Source organism: Amia ocellicauda, chromosome 7, assembly GCF_036373705.1.
Source record: "Amia ocellicauda isolate fAmiCal2 chromosome 7, fAmiCal2.hap1, whole genome shotgun sequence".
Taxonomy (NCBI): Eukaryota; Metazoa; Chordata; class Actinopteri; order Amiiformes; family Amiidae; genus Amia; species Amia ocellicauda.
Genome location: NC_089856.1, coordinates 9,424,378 through 9,443,230, shown reverse-complemented (window position 1 = coordinate 9,443,230; position 18,853 = coordinate 9,424,378). Strand labels below are relative to the sequence as shown.

At 43.6% G+C, this 18,853-nt stretch overlaps 1 protein-coding gene across 1 annotated transcript; it reads right to left on the bottom strand.

The window, feature by feature from the left end:
- Positions 1 to 10,042: 10,042 nt before the first annotated feature.
- Positions 10,043 to 18,577, bottom strand: slc39a5 (solute carrier family 39 member 5). The gene is made up of 12 exons (XM_066708241.1): positions 18,450 to 18,577; positions 17,309 to 17,526; positions 16,754 to 16,986; positions 15,611 to 15,812; positions 14,536 to 14,716; positions 13,788 to 13,957; positions 13,260 to 13,379; positions 12,902 to 12,977; positions 11,320 to 11,490; positions 11,141 to 11,221; positions 10,727 to 10,917; positions 10,043 to 10,318 (listed from the first exon to the last, which is right to left on the bottom strand). Exons 2-12 carry the CDS (start codon positions 17,519 to 17,521, stop codon positions 10,175 to 10,177), a joined length of 1,782 nt encoding a protein of 593 aa, XP_066564338.1. The 5' UTR covers positions 17,522 to 17,526; positions 18,450 to 18,577; the 3' UTR covers positions 10,043 to 10,174.
- Between the last annotated feature and the right edge of the window lie 276 nt (positions 18,578 to 18,853).

Here is an 18,853-nt window from a genome sequence, read left to right as displayed (position 1 = left end):
TTTATATCAGACATGACTATTTTTTTCTGCAGATTGCCTTAATACTCAATTTCTTAAAATAATTGTCTAATAGCCTTCATGACCCCTGCAATGAAATTTTAATAATTAAGTTATACCGCGATGCACCTCTTTCCCCTTCCAAATTAATTCACCAGCTTCCAAAAAGTGCCACAATAAACTAGGGAGTCCTTTTATAGTTCGCTATATTGGCTGCCTCAGTACGGAAAGTGAAGACAGAATGAATTTCATGTGTTTTTGCACTGCTTTGGGGAGGCAAGATATACAGGGCAAAGGTCTTGATATTTCCCACAATTGTTGTCATTATCATGTTCAAGGGTTTTGCATTGTTAGCTGCTGTTCGAGTTTCAAAGATGCCCATTACTTCTGATTAACTTCCACAATTGGGCTGTGTAGGGAGTGTTGAATAAAAATAAATGAATCGGCAGTGTCCAGTAGAATTTTGTGTGGAGGAGAAGGTTTTTGTAATGTAATTCAAACAGTGGAGAGGGAGAGAAATGTGGGAGCATAAGCATCAAAATGAAGAAATAAACCCATTTGAAAAGACAGGATCTAATGATGTCTTGTTGGAATCACAATTGAAATCCCAGAAATGACTCAACTGTCAATTTCCTTTTTTGGTTCCAAACTTAGGAGAGGGGTGTGTGATGTATGTGTGTGTGTGTGTGTGTATTTTGTGCAGGGGGGTGCTGTATGTATAGTAGCCGGCTTTGAATGAATGCATGATTCCGTAGCGGATAAATGGAGCTGAAAAACTGCCAAACTCTGGCTGGAGTTTAGACGCAGGCAAAAGCAATAGACAAAGATGTGGCCACCGTTGGGGGCGAGGGGGCTTTTATGCACAAATGAGAATCATTTAAGGAAGGGGAAGAAATGGCATTAATAATCTATATGTAACATATAAGAGAAGTTCAGAGCTGGATTGAAGTCAGTGGAGTTGAGGGGGGGAGTGTTTGGAGGAATGGCATAATTTAGCGTTTGGTTTTGTGTAACAAGGATCTGAGTGCCATCAGCCAGTCCTTCTGACAAAGGAATTCTGTTCCTCCCTTCAAACTCCAAACTGTATTAGACCTGCCCTTCAAAAAAACACTTGGGAAAGAGCTGCCCAGAAGATGGGCTTGGGCTGTAAAGCACGGGGCGTCACCACCACCTCCAGAATAATTGTGAATTTGCCAGAAAAACTAACAAAATCATCCAGTGGCAGATTGCGATAGGAGATCGGACCAACCGAGCCACCTCGATTTTCCTCTTGCCTTTTGCTTTCTCTCCACAACTGTTATAAGAAGGAAAAAAAAAAAAAAAAAAAAAAAAGTAGTGCTTATGGTGAGCAATAGTGATCGGCAGCTTGCAATTGGTTCTAATTTTACATAAGTAAACACATAGTGGAATTTATAACATAATGGCCAGGGTTCTTTTGAAGGAGAGAAGAATGTTCAGTTTACCTCTTGGGCTTCGATGTCCCTTTATTACTTGAAGATGAGTTTGATCTGAGGCAACAGCTGAAGCAGTTCCAGCCAGCTGTTTCGGGGGTGGGGCCGTAGTGGCTTAAACTGGGAGGACCTGAAAGCCAAATACACTTTCAATCTGCTTTCCAGTGCGGGTATATATTAGTGTTTGTTGGTTTTGTTTTGCTTGCGTGTTAATTAAATAAATTAACTAAACTACTGGACTCGTTTGAATGGGCAGGAGGCAGGAGGCCCAGAAGAGTAGATCTGCAGCTTCCGTAAAGCAGAACTTAAGAGATACCTTTAAAAATATCGTCTCTATTAATTTCTTTTTTTTCCCTTCAAACCGTCAGTCAGTTCCCAAAATGTGTCCATGGTGTTTCTGGTCCATTTGGCGATCATGTGATTTTTATCAATTTTTACAAACTCCATTCCACCTCCCAGTCTCTGCTGGGGTGTCCAAGGGCCAGGAACATTCCCCAGAGGTCTGAGAGGTTAGCAACCACACACCTATCCCACTTTAAGCCTTTAATTGAATTGCCACCATTTGGAAAAAAAAAAAAAAAATGTATCTGCCTCTGGCATCTGTAATTTAAAAAAAATTGGCCCAGTGAGAGTACTGTACAGTTCTGCCAAGTCGCCAAAATAACTACATTCCATTTCCTGTACTTTCTAGTTTGTTGCACTTTTAAAAAAACAAAGTCATTAAGTAAATCAGATGTTTTGTTTTTAACTATGCCAGTTTGAGATTTTAACACAGCTGTGAATTGTTCTGCTTCCATTAGCAGTGGAAGCCAGTTGACTGCCATATAATCCTAAACTTTTTCATTAGATTTCATTCTGTGCTGGCCAAGTATTCTCACTGAAAATACAACAGAAACTAAGTGGCTGTACATGGCATTTAATTACAGAGCCAAGGCACAGTTCAAACATACCTCAGGTGCAGTTTCCAAGTCAGCGTCATTTAGTTAAATAATATTTCCCTCGATCTCGTTCAGAGATTAGCAGTTGTCCTGCTAATTAACAAATAAGATTGCTGATCTAACTTAAATTGACAAGCAATGCTGCGGTCCCCCCCCTTAAACCACAAGGAATGACTTTCCAATTCTTTGCGGAGACTGTTTACCTCAAAGCACTGTAGGAACACTAGGGAACAAACTCGTCCTTCCTCAAAATCCCTGTATCCTTTTTTTTTTTTTTTGTAATTTGTTCAAGAAAAGTCGACCTAGTAGTCTACACTTGTGTGTGGCATGTATCGTCCGTTTCTAGGAAGTAAGCGGGGACCAGTTGCAGATCCGTGCTTCTAACGGCAGTTTGGAATTGGGCATTCTCCCCGGCCTTAAGCTCTCTATTATAGCTGACCTCTAGGAAAACAAAATCAAACCGTGGGCTATAAATGCAAATGTAGCGGGTATATATAATATATATCGATCTGGAGTGTATGCACGTTTTTATTTGGCTTTGTTGATCCTCGTCTCTCTCTCTCTTGCTCTCTTGCTCTCTCTCGCTAGTGCCTCTAAAGTTTGTAGCATGGCATGTTCCTTGACCCCTTGCTGAAAGGATTGAAGGTCTTGGAATCCAAGTAACAAACCAACAAACAAACACAGGTTTTATTTACAAAGAAACGCCTGGATGAAATTCTAGGCAGCTCACAGTTTTACAGGTACTGGATTGTGGCTAGAAAGACTACATCAGTCTGATCGGGATTACAAAAACAAAATAAATAAAACTATAGAGCAGTCAGCATAATTTCCTTCATGTTTCACGTGTGTTCCTGGGTGGGAAAATAGAAATAGGTCAGTGTTTATCAGTGTTATTAAGGGAAATATGTACATCTCATTGGGGGAGAAGTCCTTTTAACATTTTATCCATTCCTTCACTGGATGTAACGGGGCTTTTATTTCACTATGATCAGACCTTTATTTAACCTCATAGGCTGTGTTGGCATGTTGGTCAATAAGTCCTAACAGTAGAGGTGCTGTCATTACTTATTTCTGATGGTTATGGGTTGGTGACAGTTCTAGTTCTTGGTTTTACGTTTTAATATGAATTCAACACACAGCCACTAAAAACAAGCCTAAAGGTCCCAAGCAGGAATTATTACATTATTGCAGTATTCACCAGAACACTCTAGCATTGAATCCAACTGTCCCACCTTAAAGGAAGTCATGACACGACCTCCACTGTCACGACTTTTCACCCACATTTACACGGCCGTTGTACACTGAGGGTCTCTTCAGTAGATCTTAGTATTTCAAGCTGTTGCCTTTAATACTGTAGTATACACCTCATTTGGAAGTGAAAAGCTGTCTGCTGTTAAAAACCCCATCTGATTGTCCAGACAAGTCTGCCTGCCAGTTACACACCGAGATGCAAACCCTCATATATATTTTGAGGGGTGGGGGGAGGGGGGGGCTGGGTTATGTAGCTATTTTAGATATGGATGTCCGTCTTGTTCTGGTCTCGCAGTTGTAGTAGCGTAGTGCATCTTTCTTAGCACTAGTGCTGTAGTCCTAGCTTTGTGAAATCCGAATGTCCAGAGTCTTATGGTGACAGCATGATTCTGAAATGTGACCAGTCTGTGCACATGATCTTGGAATTTAAAGGAAAGAGAAATGGAAGTGCAATAATAAAAAAAATTAAAAAGTCCTCTTCCTACGGAAATGAGCGAAAACAACAACCAAAATATTGAAATATGACTAAAATGTGGGACCTTCAATTCAAGTTTTTGCACAATACTGTCTCTCTGGTCAGTGGAAGCCGCCTGGCACGAACAGAGTCCCTGGCGATCCGGTTGGTTGATATCACTTAAAAACTGTCAGGAGCTCTATGCAGCTGCACTTTGTGAAGGGAAAAGCATCTGACCTGAAAAGCTTTTTGCCGAGTGAATTTTTTAAATATATATATATATAATTGTTTCCTGGAAAGCAATGAGCACACATTCTGATAACTGTGAGGGTTTGATAGTGATGGGAGTGTTTTTTGGATTTTTTAATGAAGGAGAGTACAAAATCAAATTGGCATTTGATTTGCATTGTAAGTGAATGAGATGATGAAAGGATCAATGGTGATGTTATGAAAGCAAAGCGGTTTGGAGGTTTGTGTTGGTCATTGTAGGAGGGCACTGGAGCTTTGGGCTGTAGCTGTGAACTGAAATCCTCAGTCTAGTTTATTGCCCCAGTTTCTGTAGACTAAGACCTCTATCTGGGGTGACAATGCTCAGCTATATAATGGTCTGTCAGGGCCCCAGTCCTGTTTCTGTTAATGGACTCTAGGCCTTAGGTTTTGTTAAAATCCCTCTGTTCACAGTCGGACATTGTGGGGTCCCACTAGACCTTTCAACCAGAATGAAAAGGTTGAATTACAGCGCAGAACAGAGGAGCACACCCACAGCCAATCCACTGCAGTTTTTTAACAAGTTCCTTCTCTTCCTCACTCTGCATTTCGAAACGTCTTCCCATCATCATGGGTCCATTCTCTACCCGTCTGATTCTGAGTTGAGTCCGATCGCTCGCTCTTCCACAGGTACCACACCAGGGGCACACTGTCCAGAGCTGCTCCCTGTGTAGAGTGCATCCCTGCCTTAAACAGCCTCTCTGCTCCAGGGTGCTTTGTTGTTTGTTTCTTTCTGTACTGCTGCAGCCTCAGCAAAACCTGGCTGCAGGTTACGTCAGAGAGACAGGTGTGCGTCAATTTGGATTGACAGTGGAGCGCCAGATCAAAGCTTAATAACACTCGCACACTTCTTGTCTTACCGTGGTACACTCAACTGTAACTGTTCAGCTTTCTCTGGGCTGCATCAGCGACCAACAAACAATGAAAGGAGGTAATTGATAAATAAGCATTAGATGACTGAATGATATTGAATCCTCTAAACAAGTGTTGAGGAGCCCTGGTCCAGGAGGGCTGTCCTGTAGGTTGTGTAGGTCTCTTTACATTACCGCCTGCTCACCACCTGGAAACGCTGCTTCAGTTTAGTAAAGACATGGTTCAGTAAAGAGTCTGAAGGTTGAGGAGGAACAAAAAACACTGGCCCCTTCAGGAGTTTTGCAATAATTTCCAGATTTTACCACAGTGAGGTCGATAGTTGAGAGCGACACGTCTGACTCTCTCTCGAGGGGTGGGGGGGACCGAAATGAACTGTATGACTGTGGGTTGCCACGCTTAAATTTGCACACCAGTGCCCAGTTTGTTGTTGTTGCTTTTTGATTGCTTTGGTTGATTGAGTGTCTTTTGTGTGTGGGCCGAATTTCCTGTGTGTGGCATTACACATATCAAAGAGACGGGTGCAAACACGAGGCAGCTAGACGTGCTGTACCAGACACTGACTGTATTCGAAATGGAAGACTAATGCTTGCTGTGTAAATATATATATTTATATTTAAATGTGTGTATTCATTGTGTCTCCCAACTCGCCAGTCTCCCAGTTTACAACAGGAAATTCAACTTGGAAACACTGGAGGTGTGTGTTTTAAAAAAAAATGTCTTTCCCCCTCCAAAATTAAGATTTTTGGGGGCTTTGTGATACCATTTTGAGTGAGAAAATAAGCTGTGAGTGTTATGGTGGGGTGGGGTGGTGTGGAGGGGGGGAGGCAGCAGGCAGAGATTTGCCTTAATATTTAATTTCCTGTAGCTGATGTGGTTGTTAAGCTTTCCTGAAGTTGGTTTATTATATCTTGCAATGGGTGGACACTGAGAGACGCACACTCGCTCGCTCACTCTCTGTAGATTGTGAAAGGGACCATCCAGTAAAGCACATCACTGTAGAGTCCAATGTAGAAATCCTGGCTTTCCAGTCCTGGTCACATAGTAGGGAGTCCCATGACCGAGGAGCACAAATAAGCCAGCAGTCACACCCTTGAGTGGATTTGTGTGCCCTGTCTTATGCTGCCATCGCTTGGTGGGTGGTGGGCCCTCTTAGCCCAGCGGGTTAAAAACTTATGGGAATGAAAGAGACTGTGAGAGCAGGGATTGGATTGGATTGGGGAATAAAGAAAATGCTGAAGATTCCTACTAGGGAGCAGGAAATGGGGACAGCGAAGGTAGAGAGTGTGCAGCCCAGAGGGATCTATAAACCCCATTACAGCTCGCCTGCCACAAATCTGCTGAGGGAGCCTACGCACTGACCCGAGCATTCATTCCTGTCCGAGATCTTTTTCACACCCGCACCTTCCAGCAAGAATGAGCTGGCAGCACCCAGGGTCTGTACCCGCATTCGTAAGCCAGGGTGAGCCAAATCCCTAATTACCTCATAAGGCACAGAGGACGTACTTGTAAATAACACGTCTGCCATCTGACCGCTAGGTTCCTGAAGTCCGTCTGGGTCGCTGGCTGGAAACACTGTACCCAGGCAGGGCTGACCACACCTCTGGGCACCCAGTGAAAGACAGGGCCAGTGTAAGGATGTGGACGGTCATTTTACAACTGCGGTGAAACCTATTATTATTCCTACCTCCATATTTCACAGCTCAATGTATCTAGCTGATATCCATCTGTATTAGCAAATTAATATTTCTATATTAAATGTATGTGTATATATACATGTGTGTGTATGTACATATATATGTATGTATATCTATTATTTGACCATCTGCAGTGGGAAGAGGTGTGCTTGAGTGTGTGCGCGCATGCTTGAGGCATGCGTGTCCTCTGGGAATATTTATAAATCTCTGTATCAAATACCACTGGAATGTGAAGCCAAATTGTATTAATAAACTCTTCTGTGGTTCAGCAGCAGCGTACACAAAATGACCTGTGGTGCAGTTTAAACCAATCCAAGCACTGCAGGGTATCTTGGCTAGTTTATTTGTATCGAAGGCAGAAGTTTTATTTAAGATACCCCCCCACCCCCTCCTTCTACACTTATAAGTCTGTATATGTGTATAAGTTGAGCCATACGTCTTGATTGATGTTTACAACTCTCTCGGTGTGTGTGTGCGTGTGTGTGCGTGCAATGGATTTTGGTACAAAAGCAACAAAACCTTTGTGAGCTATGCCGTTCAGTAACAACAACAAAAAAATACCTGTTATACAGCCTTATATACAATCCAACGCAAACTGACTCTAGATAAAACTTCTGTCTGAACCTGCCCCTTCTGCAATTTCCATTGATGCTTAGAGAGAGAGGGAGAGAAAGTGAGGGGGTTAGGGCTGTTGAGGGATCCACAACAGACTCCTATGTACCCATTTAGGGAGAGGGGAGAGAGTGAGAGACAGAAAGAGAGACGGACCGGGAGAGAACTGCAAGCCATTCATGATTCTACGTGACAATGCAATCCTGAAAGCACTTTGCCTTGTTAACTCATTGTGTGAGCTAGTGAATGGTTTATTTGTTACAAAAATAAAAGGATGTTACATACATGTATTTAAAAAAATATATATATGAATAATGAGAAAAACCATAAGAATAAAAACAACAACAATCTGCATCGGTCTTTCGGACATTAAAGGAAAAAGACGACAACCTAGGCAGTCAGACTTGATTTATTTTATACAATGTATGCTGCAGCCAACAAGTCTTGTAATTCAATATTGTGGCTTAGAATTGGTTATGTTTAAATAAAGTGCTATTGCTTATACCCACTGCGGCGCTGTGTCTTCTTTGCGTCAGTCTTTTCTGTCCGCGCAAGCCGTCTGTCTGGATTCAAACAGCCTTTTTTTTATATTCAAGAGGCATCTCTGCTGCAGATTTTTTTTTTTTTTCCCCCACTCTAATCAAACCACTGGCCCTATTGAGACCCTAGTACACGGGTGTTTATACTGACCAGGTTTTACCTGGGCCTGTAAAGAGGCAAGTCAGGAATCTGAATATGTATACATTTTAAATCTAAAAATATCCAAACGAGCAACACCGAGTGAGATGGATGGATGGATGGACAGACAGACAGGGTGGCAGCCATCTTGAAAAGCAGACAACGGACCTGTGGTCTTCCAAAGTTGGATGTGCGTCCGCCACGTGTCCCCACAGCTAGAGTTCAGGATCTGCTTCCAGGGCAGGTACTTGGTGTGGGCCGAGGTGATTACACTTGAGCCGATGTGCTCTGCAACATCGCAGCGATTGCCAGGTAAGTACTGATGGACGAGCTCATTGGATGGGATCTTTGCGTTTCCCATATGAATAGATCTTGCAAAAGTCACCCATGTACTCTGAAGTTTACTCTCCAATGGTACTCCCACCTACTGCCAACATCTCAAATGTTTATCAGTTAGCATCCATGTAGTTCTACAGCCTAATTAGAAAATATCCCCATCACTGTCATTTTAATTCTAATTTACCATTGATTGAAGTCCCTGCCGCCCTGTAGGCACCTACAAATGAAGAAACATTCATATCTTAGCATTTCTATCAGTGCTCAATACCCAGTATCACATTTTGAAAGATTATAGGATTTTGATGTCCCTCCCTTTTGCAAACCCCAAATGGTCTTCAACCCTTCAAAGGTATTTGGCACTGCCATGATTAGCCCTTAAAGTACACATTTAATAAGGAGATGGTATTTAAACATTCCCATGTCTAATGAAGGTCACCATGAATGGGTTGAGACACCGGTTTCACAGCCCAGTGTGGTGGCTGTTCTGTCCGGTAGCTAATGGGAGCTCATCAGGAAGTCAGCAGCTGCGATTGAGCGCAGGACTGTGAAGTCATGCAAGAGAACGTGATCAGCAGGTGAGTGGATGAGCTACAGCTCCACCTCCGGAGCGGACATCCAATAGTAATGCAGGGAGGCCACGGCAAAATGACTTCTATATCTTTGGTTTTTGAAGACGCCGATCACAGCTAATGGACTTATTTTGGTTCAGCTGCTGCCAATATCAAATTCTGCCTATTTCTCCATCTCCAAGAAAATGAAACATGAGTTTGTGACAGCGCTTTCTGAACCTCTCAATTTAGATTTCAGCGAGACATTAAGGCTTTGACTGCTGCCATACCTGCTCCTGCTTGCAAGATGACGAATTCCAGTAAAATATGAATGAAGTGTCCCGCCTATTTAACACATCATCAAAGCCGTCTTAAAGTGGACACCCAAAACAGAAAAGGCAACGTTCCAAAATCCCATGTGAAAGGATTGAAATTGTTTAAAAGACCAGGATTTAAACTTTGAGAAGGTGAAAAGGTGAAAGAACTATGGTGCAGTTTTAGTGGTCTTAAGTTTGACGTGAAGGAAGTCTGTGATTTTAACTTTCGAATCCAACGTTGATCCAATATTGGAGTCACATGCTAGTCTAATCTCTATCTCCATAGTCTATTAGTCATAGCCCCCATAAGTGACATACAAAGCAGATTATGTAATCTGGAGAGAGAAACCAGAACCAAATTGTAATTTAAAAAAATAAGGCATTCACTGACCATTTTAAAAACTTTAATTAAAAACAAAATAGTCATGTTCTCACCACATTTACACATTAATAAATCCTAATCCATTCTGTACAATAAATACTGAGTTTAAAATTAGGAGACTTAGCCGCCATTAGTCCAGGCTGTGCAGAGGCATTGTGCAGTATTGCATCTGATCCCCCACCAATTGAAGTACTGTTTGGGTTATGCACAGACACAAAAACACCCCATGTCTGCTGGCTGTTTTTCACTCTGGCCTCAGTTGTCCCCTCCTTGACCTGACCCATCTCCACCTTGTTTAAGAGCAGACGACAAGTGACAAGGTTGGAATAAGACCACCAGGAGTCCAGGGGTGGGGGGGCACTGTAGGCGGAGCTCAAGCCAGAAGGAGGGTGATCTGGTCCTCCAGCAGAGCGATGCACAGCATGATGGCGCCCCCCATCAGGAGCCCAAGGTGTTGCAGGAGCAGACGAGTCAGGGCTCCCACCGGACCTGGGGATCCACGGAGCATCTCAGGCATCTGGCAAAGAGGGAGAGGGGGATGTGGAGGGATTTGGATACAGGGAGAGGGGGACAGGGACAGAGGGGAAAGCGATAGATGTAGGGGTTACAGATATAGTGATAGTTTACAGCACAAAAATGTGTGCAGATTTTGGTCTGCTGTTTGTGCCTTACATTAACTTCATATACAATTAAACCCTTCTCCCTGTATAATAAGTAAAACCTCCTATACAAATCGTATGTTGTTTCCAATCGACTGTGCTAGAGCATGCTCTGTTTTGTGCTTAGCGTTGTGCCATCGTGTACAACCAGCGAGGCGGGGCTGTGTGCATTGGAAAGGGTTTGCTTGAGGGTTGTGGGTCCTCTCTGTCGGTTCGGCCAGTGTGATCTCAGTGTGTACTCTGTCTCCGTCTCTCAGCAGTCTCACCATGTCAGTCAGAGCCACATAGAGGAAGACCCCGGCGGTGAGGGTGAACAGCCAGGTGGAGAGCTCTGTGGAGTGCTGGCTGAGCAGGGTCCCCCCCAGCAGGCCCAGAAATCCCAGGCCTGCAGACAGCACACTGAACAGCAGCACGCGGCGCACAGGCCAGCCGGCCGAAAGCAGCACCGCCAGGTCACCTGTCAGGGAGAGAGAGGACACTGCAGTCACACTGGCCGGGACAGGGAGAGAGGGGCGAGAGAGAGACTGAATAGACCTCAGGATCACACTGTAAAAAGAGAGCGACAGAGGGAGGGACAGATGCACACTAGGTACCCAATGCTGAGTCAGAGAGAGAGAGTACAAACTGTGATTACACTGCAGAGAGCGAGATTACACGGTCATCACATTGCCGGGACATACCCAGTTCGTGGGGCAGCTCATGGCAGAACACAGCAACTGTGGTACTGAGGCCCCCCGCCAGGCTCTGAGAGAAGGCAGTCCCTGAGAGAGAGACGCATTAGACATATACAGACACTCTGGGTTCCTATAGGTTAAAAAGCGACTAATAAAAAAAACGTTTCTCCAGCCGCCCTCCTCACCAATGGCCAGTCCATCGATCAGGTTGTGAATCCCATCACCCATGATCACCATCCACACCAGGCTGCTAATCCCAGCATGCACCTGGGCGGGGTCGCCATGCGAGTGGGTTTGGCCCTGCTCGGCCCGGCCCCCACCATCACGGGAAGCTGATTGGTCAGGTGGAGGTGCGCCTGCAGATGAGGGAGAGAGAGCAATTGTCTTTGTAGAGTGGTGGGAGAGATGTGCTACTTTACCTCACAGGTATTTCTTCTCTGTTCCTTTGTGATCATGTGCTTCTTTCTGAAGGCCTGGATGTGTGTTTATTCATTATTTTGGCATTATCCAAGGTACCTTGCATTTCATACCATGACAAACTACACTACCAGTCAAAAGTTTTAGAACCCATTTTTCCAGTTTTTATTTAAATTTAAGCAGTTCAAGTCCAGTGAATAACCTGAAATGGTACAAAGGTAAGCGGTAAACTGACAGAAGTTAAAAAAAAAAAAAGTTTAGGTTACCAAAAACTGAAAAATAATGTACATTTCAGAGTTATATACGGTGTTACTACACCCTCTTAAGCATTATTTGGCAGTGTTATGCGCAGCTCCTGTGCATAGAAGTAACACTGTATTCCTACAATGCGCACATCGTTTGAAAGCTTATTCTCTTGGCTATCAGAGCGTTTCATTCTCAGACACATCTGATTTACAGTTTCCGTGTCACCCGCCATCATTCAGAGCCCAGGGGGGTAACCGTGCAGTCTGCTCCTGAGGGGAGTCTCATTCAGACAGTCACAGATCACTCAGTTTTGATCGGATTTCTTTGCTAATTTGCTTGTTTTGCTCAGAACAACCTAACATTAATCCTGTATATATTATTTGATGTTCTATCAAACACAGATCCAATTATATAAAATCGTTGTGTATTAGTACACTGTTAACAGAGTTTTCCATCTTGACATTTTGAGCTCTCCACGGGTGTGTGTTGCTTCTACCAAAACGTGGATGGTCTTGTTTTGATCAGTAGACCGTCTCAGTCTCATCTTTCATGGGATACCAAACACTTGGCAAACAACAGTGAAGAGTACACATGGGATTAAAGAGAAGCACACGGTTTTGGTGCCCTTTTAAGGGTACCAGAGGGGTTTGTCAACTCAAGGGGTTACACTGTTAAACAAAACGATTCCATTTTTTTTTTTATCTCCAATTGTTTATTTGTTCTATGCTTTAATTTCAGACTACACCGAGTCATTAAACTGCGTAAATTTCAATAGAAAATGGAAAAAGTGAGGTGTTCTAAAACTTTTGACCGGTAGTGTAAATACCATAATCTTACAAGGAGCTAAGCAGTAATTTCTTGCAAAAGACAAGAGATTAAACAGTCAAAATACAGCATACTGAAAAGTGTCGTAGATGAGCACACACTGAAGTCAATGAGGATTTAATTAAATCTACCAGACTAATACTTAATCTGTAAGATTATAAATTATATAAAATTTGAGTAAAACTGAAAGTTTTATTGGCGATACAGACCCTTCCTTTGTCTCACTAATGATGGGGATTTTGTCCAGCAGTCAGTCAGTGTGTGTCTGTGTGTCCTCACCCTGCAAAGCTGTCAATTCCCTCTCGGTCGCCCCCTCCTGGAGAGAACTGGCTCGCTCTCTCTTCCTTCGCTGGGACTGCAACCAAAAAACACAATGAAAAAGGGACAGGTGAGGCAATGTGGCTGGTACCCAGAATCCAATGGGGCGGCAGGAAGATGTTTACACAATGCCCTGGTCTTAACTGCTGCAATCTTTAGTTTCCCTCTAGAGCAGAACCAGTGTTTCAATAACCTCTGAAAGGATACTGAATGATCCAATTTCATTAGAAGTATTTATTAAACTAAACAAATCACCCAATGACTATTTCAAGTGAAGGGTGTAAATACTTTGGACGACACTAAGAGTTCTGTCTCTCACCATGCGATGGCGCTGTAGTCCCAGCAGACTCTCCACGAGGAAGAAGAGGTACAGCCCCCCCAGCACACACAGCCCTTTCAGCACAGCGTCCTGCAGCTCTGCGTGTGATCCCTTCCCAGCCTGTCAGACACAGAGGCATGATGTCAGCTTGGCACAGATGGTCACACATACAATGCACACTCCTTAATACAGGAATCTAAAAAAAAAAATATCCAGCAATGTTTGGAATATGATTAAATGTGTGTACAAGTAAAATTATGTCTTTCCACTAACAGTTTTTACAAGCTAAAAACATTACTATATAACTTTAATTAATATACTGTCCCTCTGATTTGTAAACCCTATTACCAACTACTATGCCGTCTACATTGTCTGTTCTTACAGTTAACTACTGTCACCACACCGTATGTATAGTGGGAGTGAGACCCTCAAAGACTCAGAGAGTGAGAGACTGCGAGACGACGGAGATCATGTGACTGTGTGGTCGAGTGATGCAGCCAGTGCGCGCAGACAGCAGAAGATGCTCACATGGGGCAGCAGGTGAAGCAGGGCGTCCCCGCACAGGGTGCCCACGGCCAGCGCAGCGAGAGGGCACAGCAGGGTGTGGAGACAGTGGGAGGGCAGGAGGGGCACAGTGCCCAGTGCCAGGAGGGAGGGCAGGCTAATGACGGTAAGAGCCAGGGAGCCCCAGCCCAGAGCTGCAGACAAGAGTTTATAAACATCATTCTTGTCATCAGATCTCCATGTTTGTCTATGAAACGATACGTGCTTGAATTATCTAGCATCCAGTATCTGCTTACATAATGCTCTAGATCTGGGGTGGTCAGACCTGTTTTCCAGGTCTTTTTACATCAGTCACTGGATACCTTGAACACAGGGAAATTGTGACTAATGAACCCTAACCAACTTGCCCAATTAAGCAGTCCCAGGGTTGGTAACCCCTGCACTAGACCCAGGTTTTGTACAACCTGAATTGCCTTCCAGTTAACCAGACTGTGGCAGCATTGTGAGACCTTGTGGTGGCTTGGATTTGTAGACTCTAAGGGCAAGTTGTCAAAACACAGTATAGGCTGCAGCACACATTTCTGCAATATTTTGCTCAGGTCATCAGCTCAGAATCTACTCATCTTTTAGGATTTGTTTTCCTTAATCAGCACAGCTTAAAAGCAACAAGGACAGAATCCAGTCAAGACTCAAATACCTACAATACAACTGTAATATGTACTCATGAGTAAGCCTCACCCCCAATGCACATTCCACCACGCCCCTCTCTCACCCATGAGGAAAGACACGCCCCTCTCCTTCCCTGGCCCCTGGCCCTCCTGCTGGTGGCGGATGCAGACACGGCTGTCAATCTGGTAGAGCAGGGCGGGGCACAGAAAGGTGAAGTGGGCCGGGGTGATATGGGACTCCTTCCTCAGGCCAAAATTCCCCAGGAGCTGAGTAACATTTAGACACTGAGACAGAGAGACAGACAAGACAGAGAATCAATAAACCTGAAGCAATCCAAGTTTTCTCCAATTAGAGAAAGACAGGGAAGGTAACGTAGCAGTACTTGTATTTTCGGTCAACTGACACAGAAAGGAGAAAGACCCCATATTAATAATAATACAAATAATAATAATGGAGACTGATTCTCTGACCCTCCTGTCTCTATGTGCCAGCAAACATAGAGCAAAGACATTTTCTCACTTCAGCACTGCAGTCATTCCCCACACAGGTGCTGTAAGTTCAGCCTGCTTGTGGTTTATGATCTTTCTAAGCCCTTCGCCACCTGCAATCCTGAGACTGGCTGGCGTCCCACAATGGGAACAGGCTTTAAACGATACAGGACTTTGTTCGACGTGGTTGATACCAGACCTTGAATGGAGAATTCTCTATCACATGGGCACTGTGGGGCCATTTAGTTTGTCACCTGATGCACTTTATGTTCTTGGGCAATTCCAGCTATAATGTTCCACAACAACACACCATAAGGGTGGATCAAACAAATCTGAGTCTAAGAGAAAAACAATTCTTGCTTGTATACACTTACTGAGTAAACTCAAACTGGCTCCAGTGTTCAAGATTGCGTGTTCCTTGTTTATGTTACAAAAGCTCAGCAACCCTCTGGCAAACAACAGTGATTGATTGTCACAAATGACAAACTTTTTGCCAGAAATTTGACAGAAGCATTGATTACTGCTAATGGCAAACCGGTTACAAAAGGGAAGGTTTTGCAAACTGATTATTACAGGACATTTTAACCAACCGTATAGGAAAAGGAGTTTAAATCCTGCTTTTTTGAGAAATCCTGATTATTCTTAACATACGTTAGATGCCGTCTCTAGCCAGCTGAGGGTACTACTCACATTGCCGTGGAGATGATTCTCAGTAGGGTGATTGAAAACCAAGGGGATTTCCAACTTGCGCCCCTCTTCAGGCTGGAGGACTGGAGGTTTCCCAGGGTGCTCTGGGATACTTTGGAGCACCACGGTTGTCCTTTCCGGGGAGCTATCCAGGGGCTGCTCCCATGATCCCATCGCCTGGTCATCTCCCTCAGATAGACGCCTCCTTACAGAGAGAGTGTCGTTACACAAAACACTAAATTCCCCTTATAGATAAAGACTAACATCTTGTGTAGATTGTTCCCCCAACCACTGTCCCCGTATCAGCAAGAGGAAAAAACACACAAATATTTCAATCAGCTACTGACTTTAGTTTATGCAATCAGCTAATACAGTCAAACAGTTTCAAAGTTGTGCGTTTTGGGGCACAGGTATTTGGTTGAGGACTTTGATTACATCTGCTGCCTGAAGAATGCTGACCAGCACTAATCAACACATAAAACACAACAACAACGGTAACAAACTCAGCTCTATGTTCATTATTATGCATGTGGTAAATCTATGTGTACAACTGCATTTTAACAAGATGAAATCACTACTGATGGATAAGACTGCCACCTATTGTGTATCTGAAGATACAAAAAGGCTTCTCCAACTCACATCCTTGGGTTAACCTGTATTTGTTTTTTGTAATGAACTTGTTACTTCTTCATCTGTGTATCCTGAGAATGTACTAAATCATTACACAGTCCTAGATAATAGGAAAGAAAACTTGCCCAAACCCTACCCTTATAACACTGTGATAGTATAAATGGAAATATATTTATAGATGATGTATTTATAGGATACTTATAGAAGACCCCCAGATCAGAATTCCAGGACAGAATTTGATCTTAAAGAAAAATCAGCAGGACAGTGTGCGTCCAGAACCAGAGCTAACAAGCAACGAGCTTGAATAGGACATCTTGAATTCCTGATGCAGGCTTGTCCAGGGTGGGCCACTTGGAGACCCGGAGTTTTAACAACTATTGAGAGATGCAGTTTCGCCAGTTGAAAAGGGAACGGAAAGCCATGAACTTCAGTGGAGTTCAAACGTCTTCCCTCCATCCAACAGAGACAGATATCAACCATTTTCCCATCAACTAAAGGGATGCAGAGCCCCCGTACCTTTGTGGGGGTGATGGCAAGGGGCCACGGTGCTCTGTGTGGTGGGGGTTGTGCTCCCGGTCCCCTGGCTGCACTGTGGGGGCCAGGGGAGGCTCGTGCCGGTGTCCTGGATGTCTGATCTCCAGGATGCTGACTTCCCCCAGGCCAAGGCTGCCCAGCAAGGCCTTCAGTCCCTCATAAGACAGAGTACCATTCTCCCCGTATTGCAGGAACAGCTGGCTCAGGTAATAACCCTGTGCACACACACACACACACACACACACGTCAACTTTAATGCACTCTCTAACTTACACTTTTGCACTTACTGGAACACGTTTGTTTATTTGTGTGACGTGTGCACTCTCTAACTTACACTTTTGCACTTACTGGAACACGTTTGTTTATTTGTGTGACGTGTATATTATGTGATGTCTATGTTGCCTTGGAAAAGGGTGTCTGCTAAGAAATAAATCATGATAATACACAGATGATGACCAAGGTCTGAGGAACCTTGTAAATTCAAATGTAAGAAGTCAAAACTAACGCACAGAAAAATAATAATACAAAAATCCCTACCTGCTCTTTTAGCGCCTCCTCCAAACTCAGAAGCTCCTCCCCATTGGCCTTCCACACCCCCTCTGCCACTCCCCATTGGTGCAGCTGCGCCACAGGGGCGGGGCTAACCAATTCCTGACCCCCAACGGGACCAATGACGAGGCAGAGCAGGAGAGTGGGCGTGACCACCAGCCCACAAAGCCAGTCACTTCCCGTCCTGGCCAGTAGGAGCATCTTCGCTAAAACATGGCGGGGTAAGAACAGCAAAATGTGCATTTCAGATCCATGCCCCAAAACACTGACTGGGCTCCACTGCTCATTCTGCAGAGCCCCAGTCCAGCTTCTTTCATAGGGTACTCTTGCATCGCTATTTTGTCGGTATATTTTTACAGCAGCCCGTTAGCTGAAGGCTTGTTCCTCATGATCTCAGAATAAGTGACCTGACTAAAGTCTTGTAACTGAGCAGAACAAAATGTTAAAATATGGATTGTAAGGATCGAAGAGCTTCAGATCTATTATAGCTAACAATTTCTTGAAATGGGCTTTATAAAGTCGAGATCTGGGCAAGAACAACACTGTCAACAGCAGAAATCAATGATAGTAACAAAGATCTAATATACAATTGTAGTGGTTTTCTCATACACCCCTTCCTTTGCATATATCGTTGATACATATTGTAACTGTGGATGCCACGCCACTGATGCCTGTAAACAAACAATTCCAATTACGGTTTAGTTAATTGAGATTAACGCAGAATCAGCTGAACATACTCTGAAAATATGCCAGCGATCAAAAATTGCTTAGATTAAGAACATGTATTAAACTAAAATGAGTCACTGAATAATGAATATGAACTTTAAACTATATTTAAATATTTCCATCCGTGCTACAAGCTTTCACCCCCCCTTTTCATTCAACTTTTTAGAGAGGTAGTTGCACTTTCTATTTCCAGACAGAACTTTGGCTGCATAAACTATTATTAAAAATAAAAAGATAATCATAGAATATGGTATTAACGTTATTTTGGGCTTTGAAAGACATCACCACGTTTTGAACACACGCGTGTTTCTTGATTTGCACAGTACTGTTGCGGATATCTTTTCTAGCAGTTTAAGCAAACACACGTTACGTTGATTATTCATTTGATGGAAATAACACTCACCTGTTCTGGTCAACCTTCTCGGACCATTTCCATCTCACTGCTTTGGGAAACCGTCTGTAAAGCGAAGTGGTTTCGGAGCTGCAGGCGAGTTAATGTTGTGCAGAACAATGATCTGCAAACACACATTTGGCCGACCCCTGAGAACCGATAAGAGCTTAATTGAATTGCCGCAATTCGCAGGCCTGGTGCTTATTGACATGCTTTGTTTTGCAAGTAAAGATGGGCCGTAGGATCCTTATCTCACTTTAGAGGATTGGGACGCCAAGTCACCCAGCTCTGACTGAAGATAAACTTCAAATTTGATTTTTCAGAAACTCTGGAATGTATAGCCCTGCAGATTCGACGGGGATTAAGATACATTCGATTTGAGGTTTTACTCTAGATATTGTAATTAAGTGTCTGTT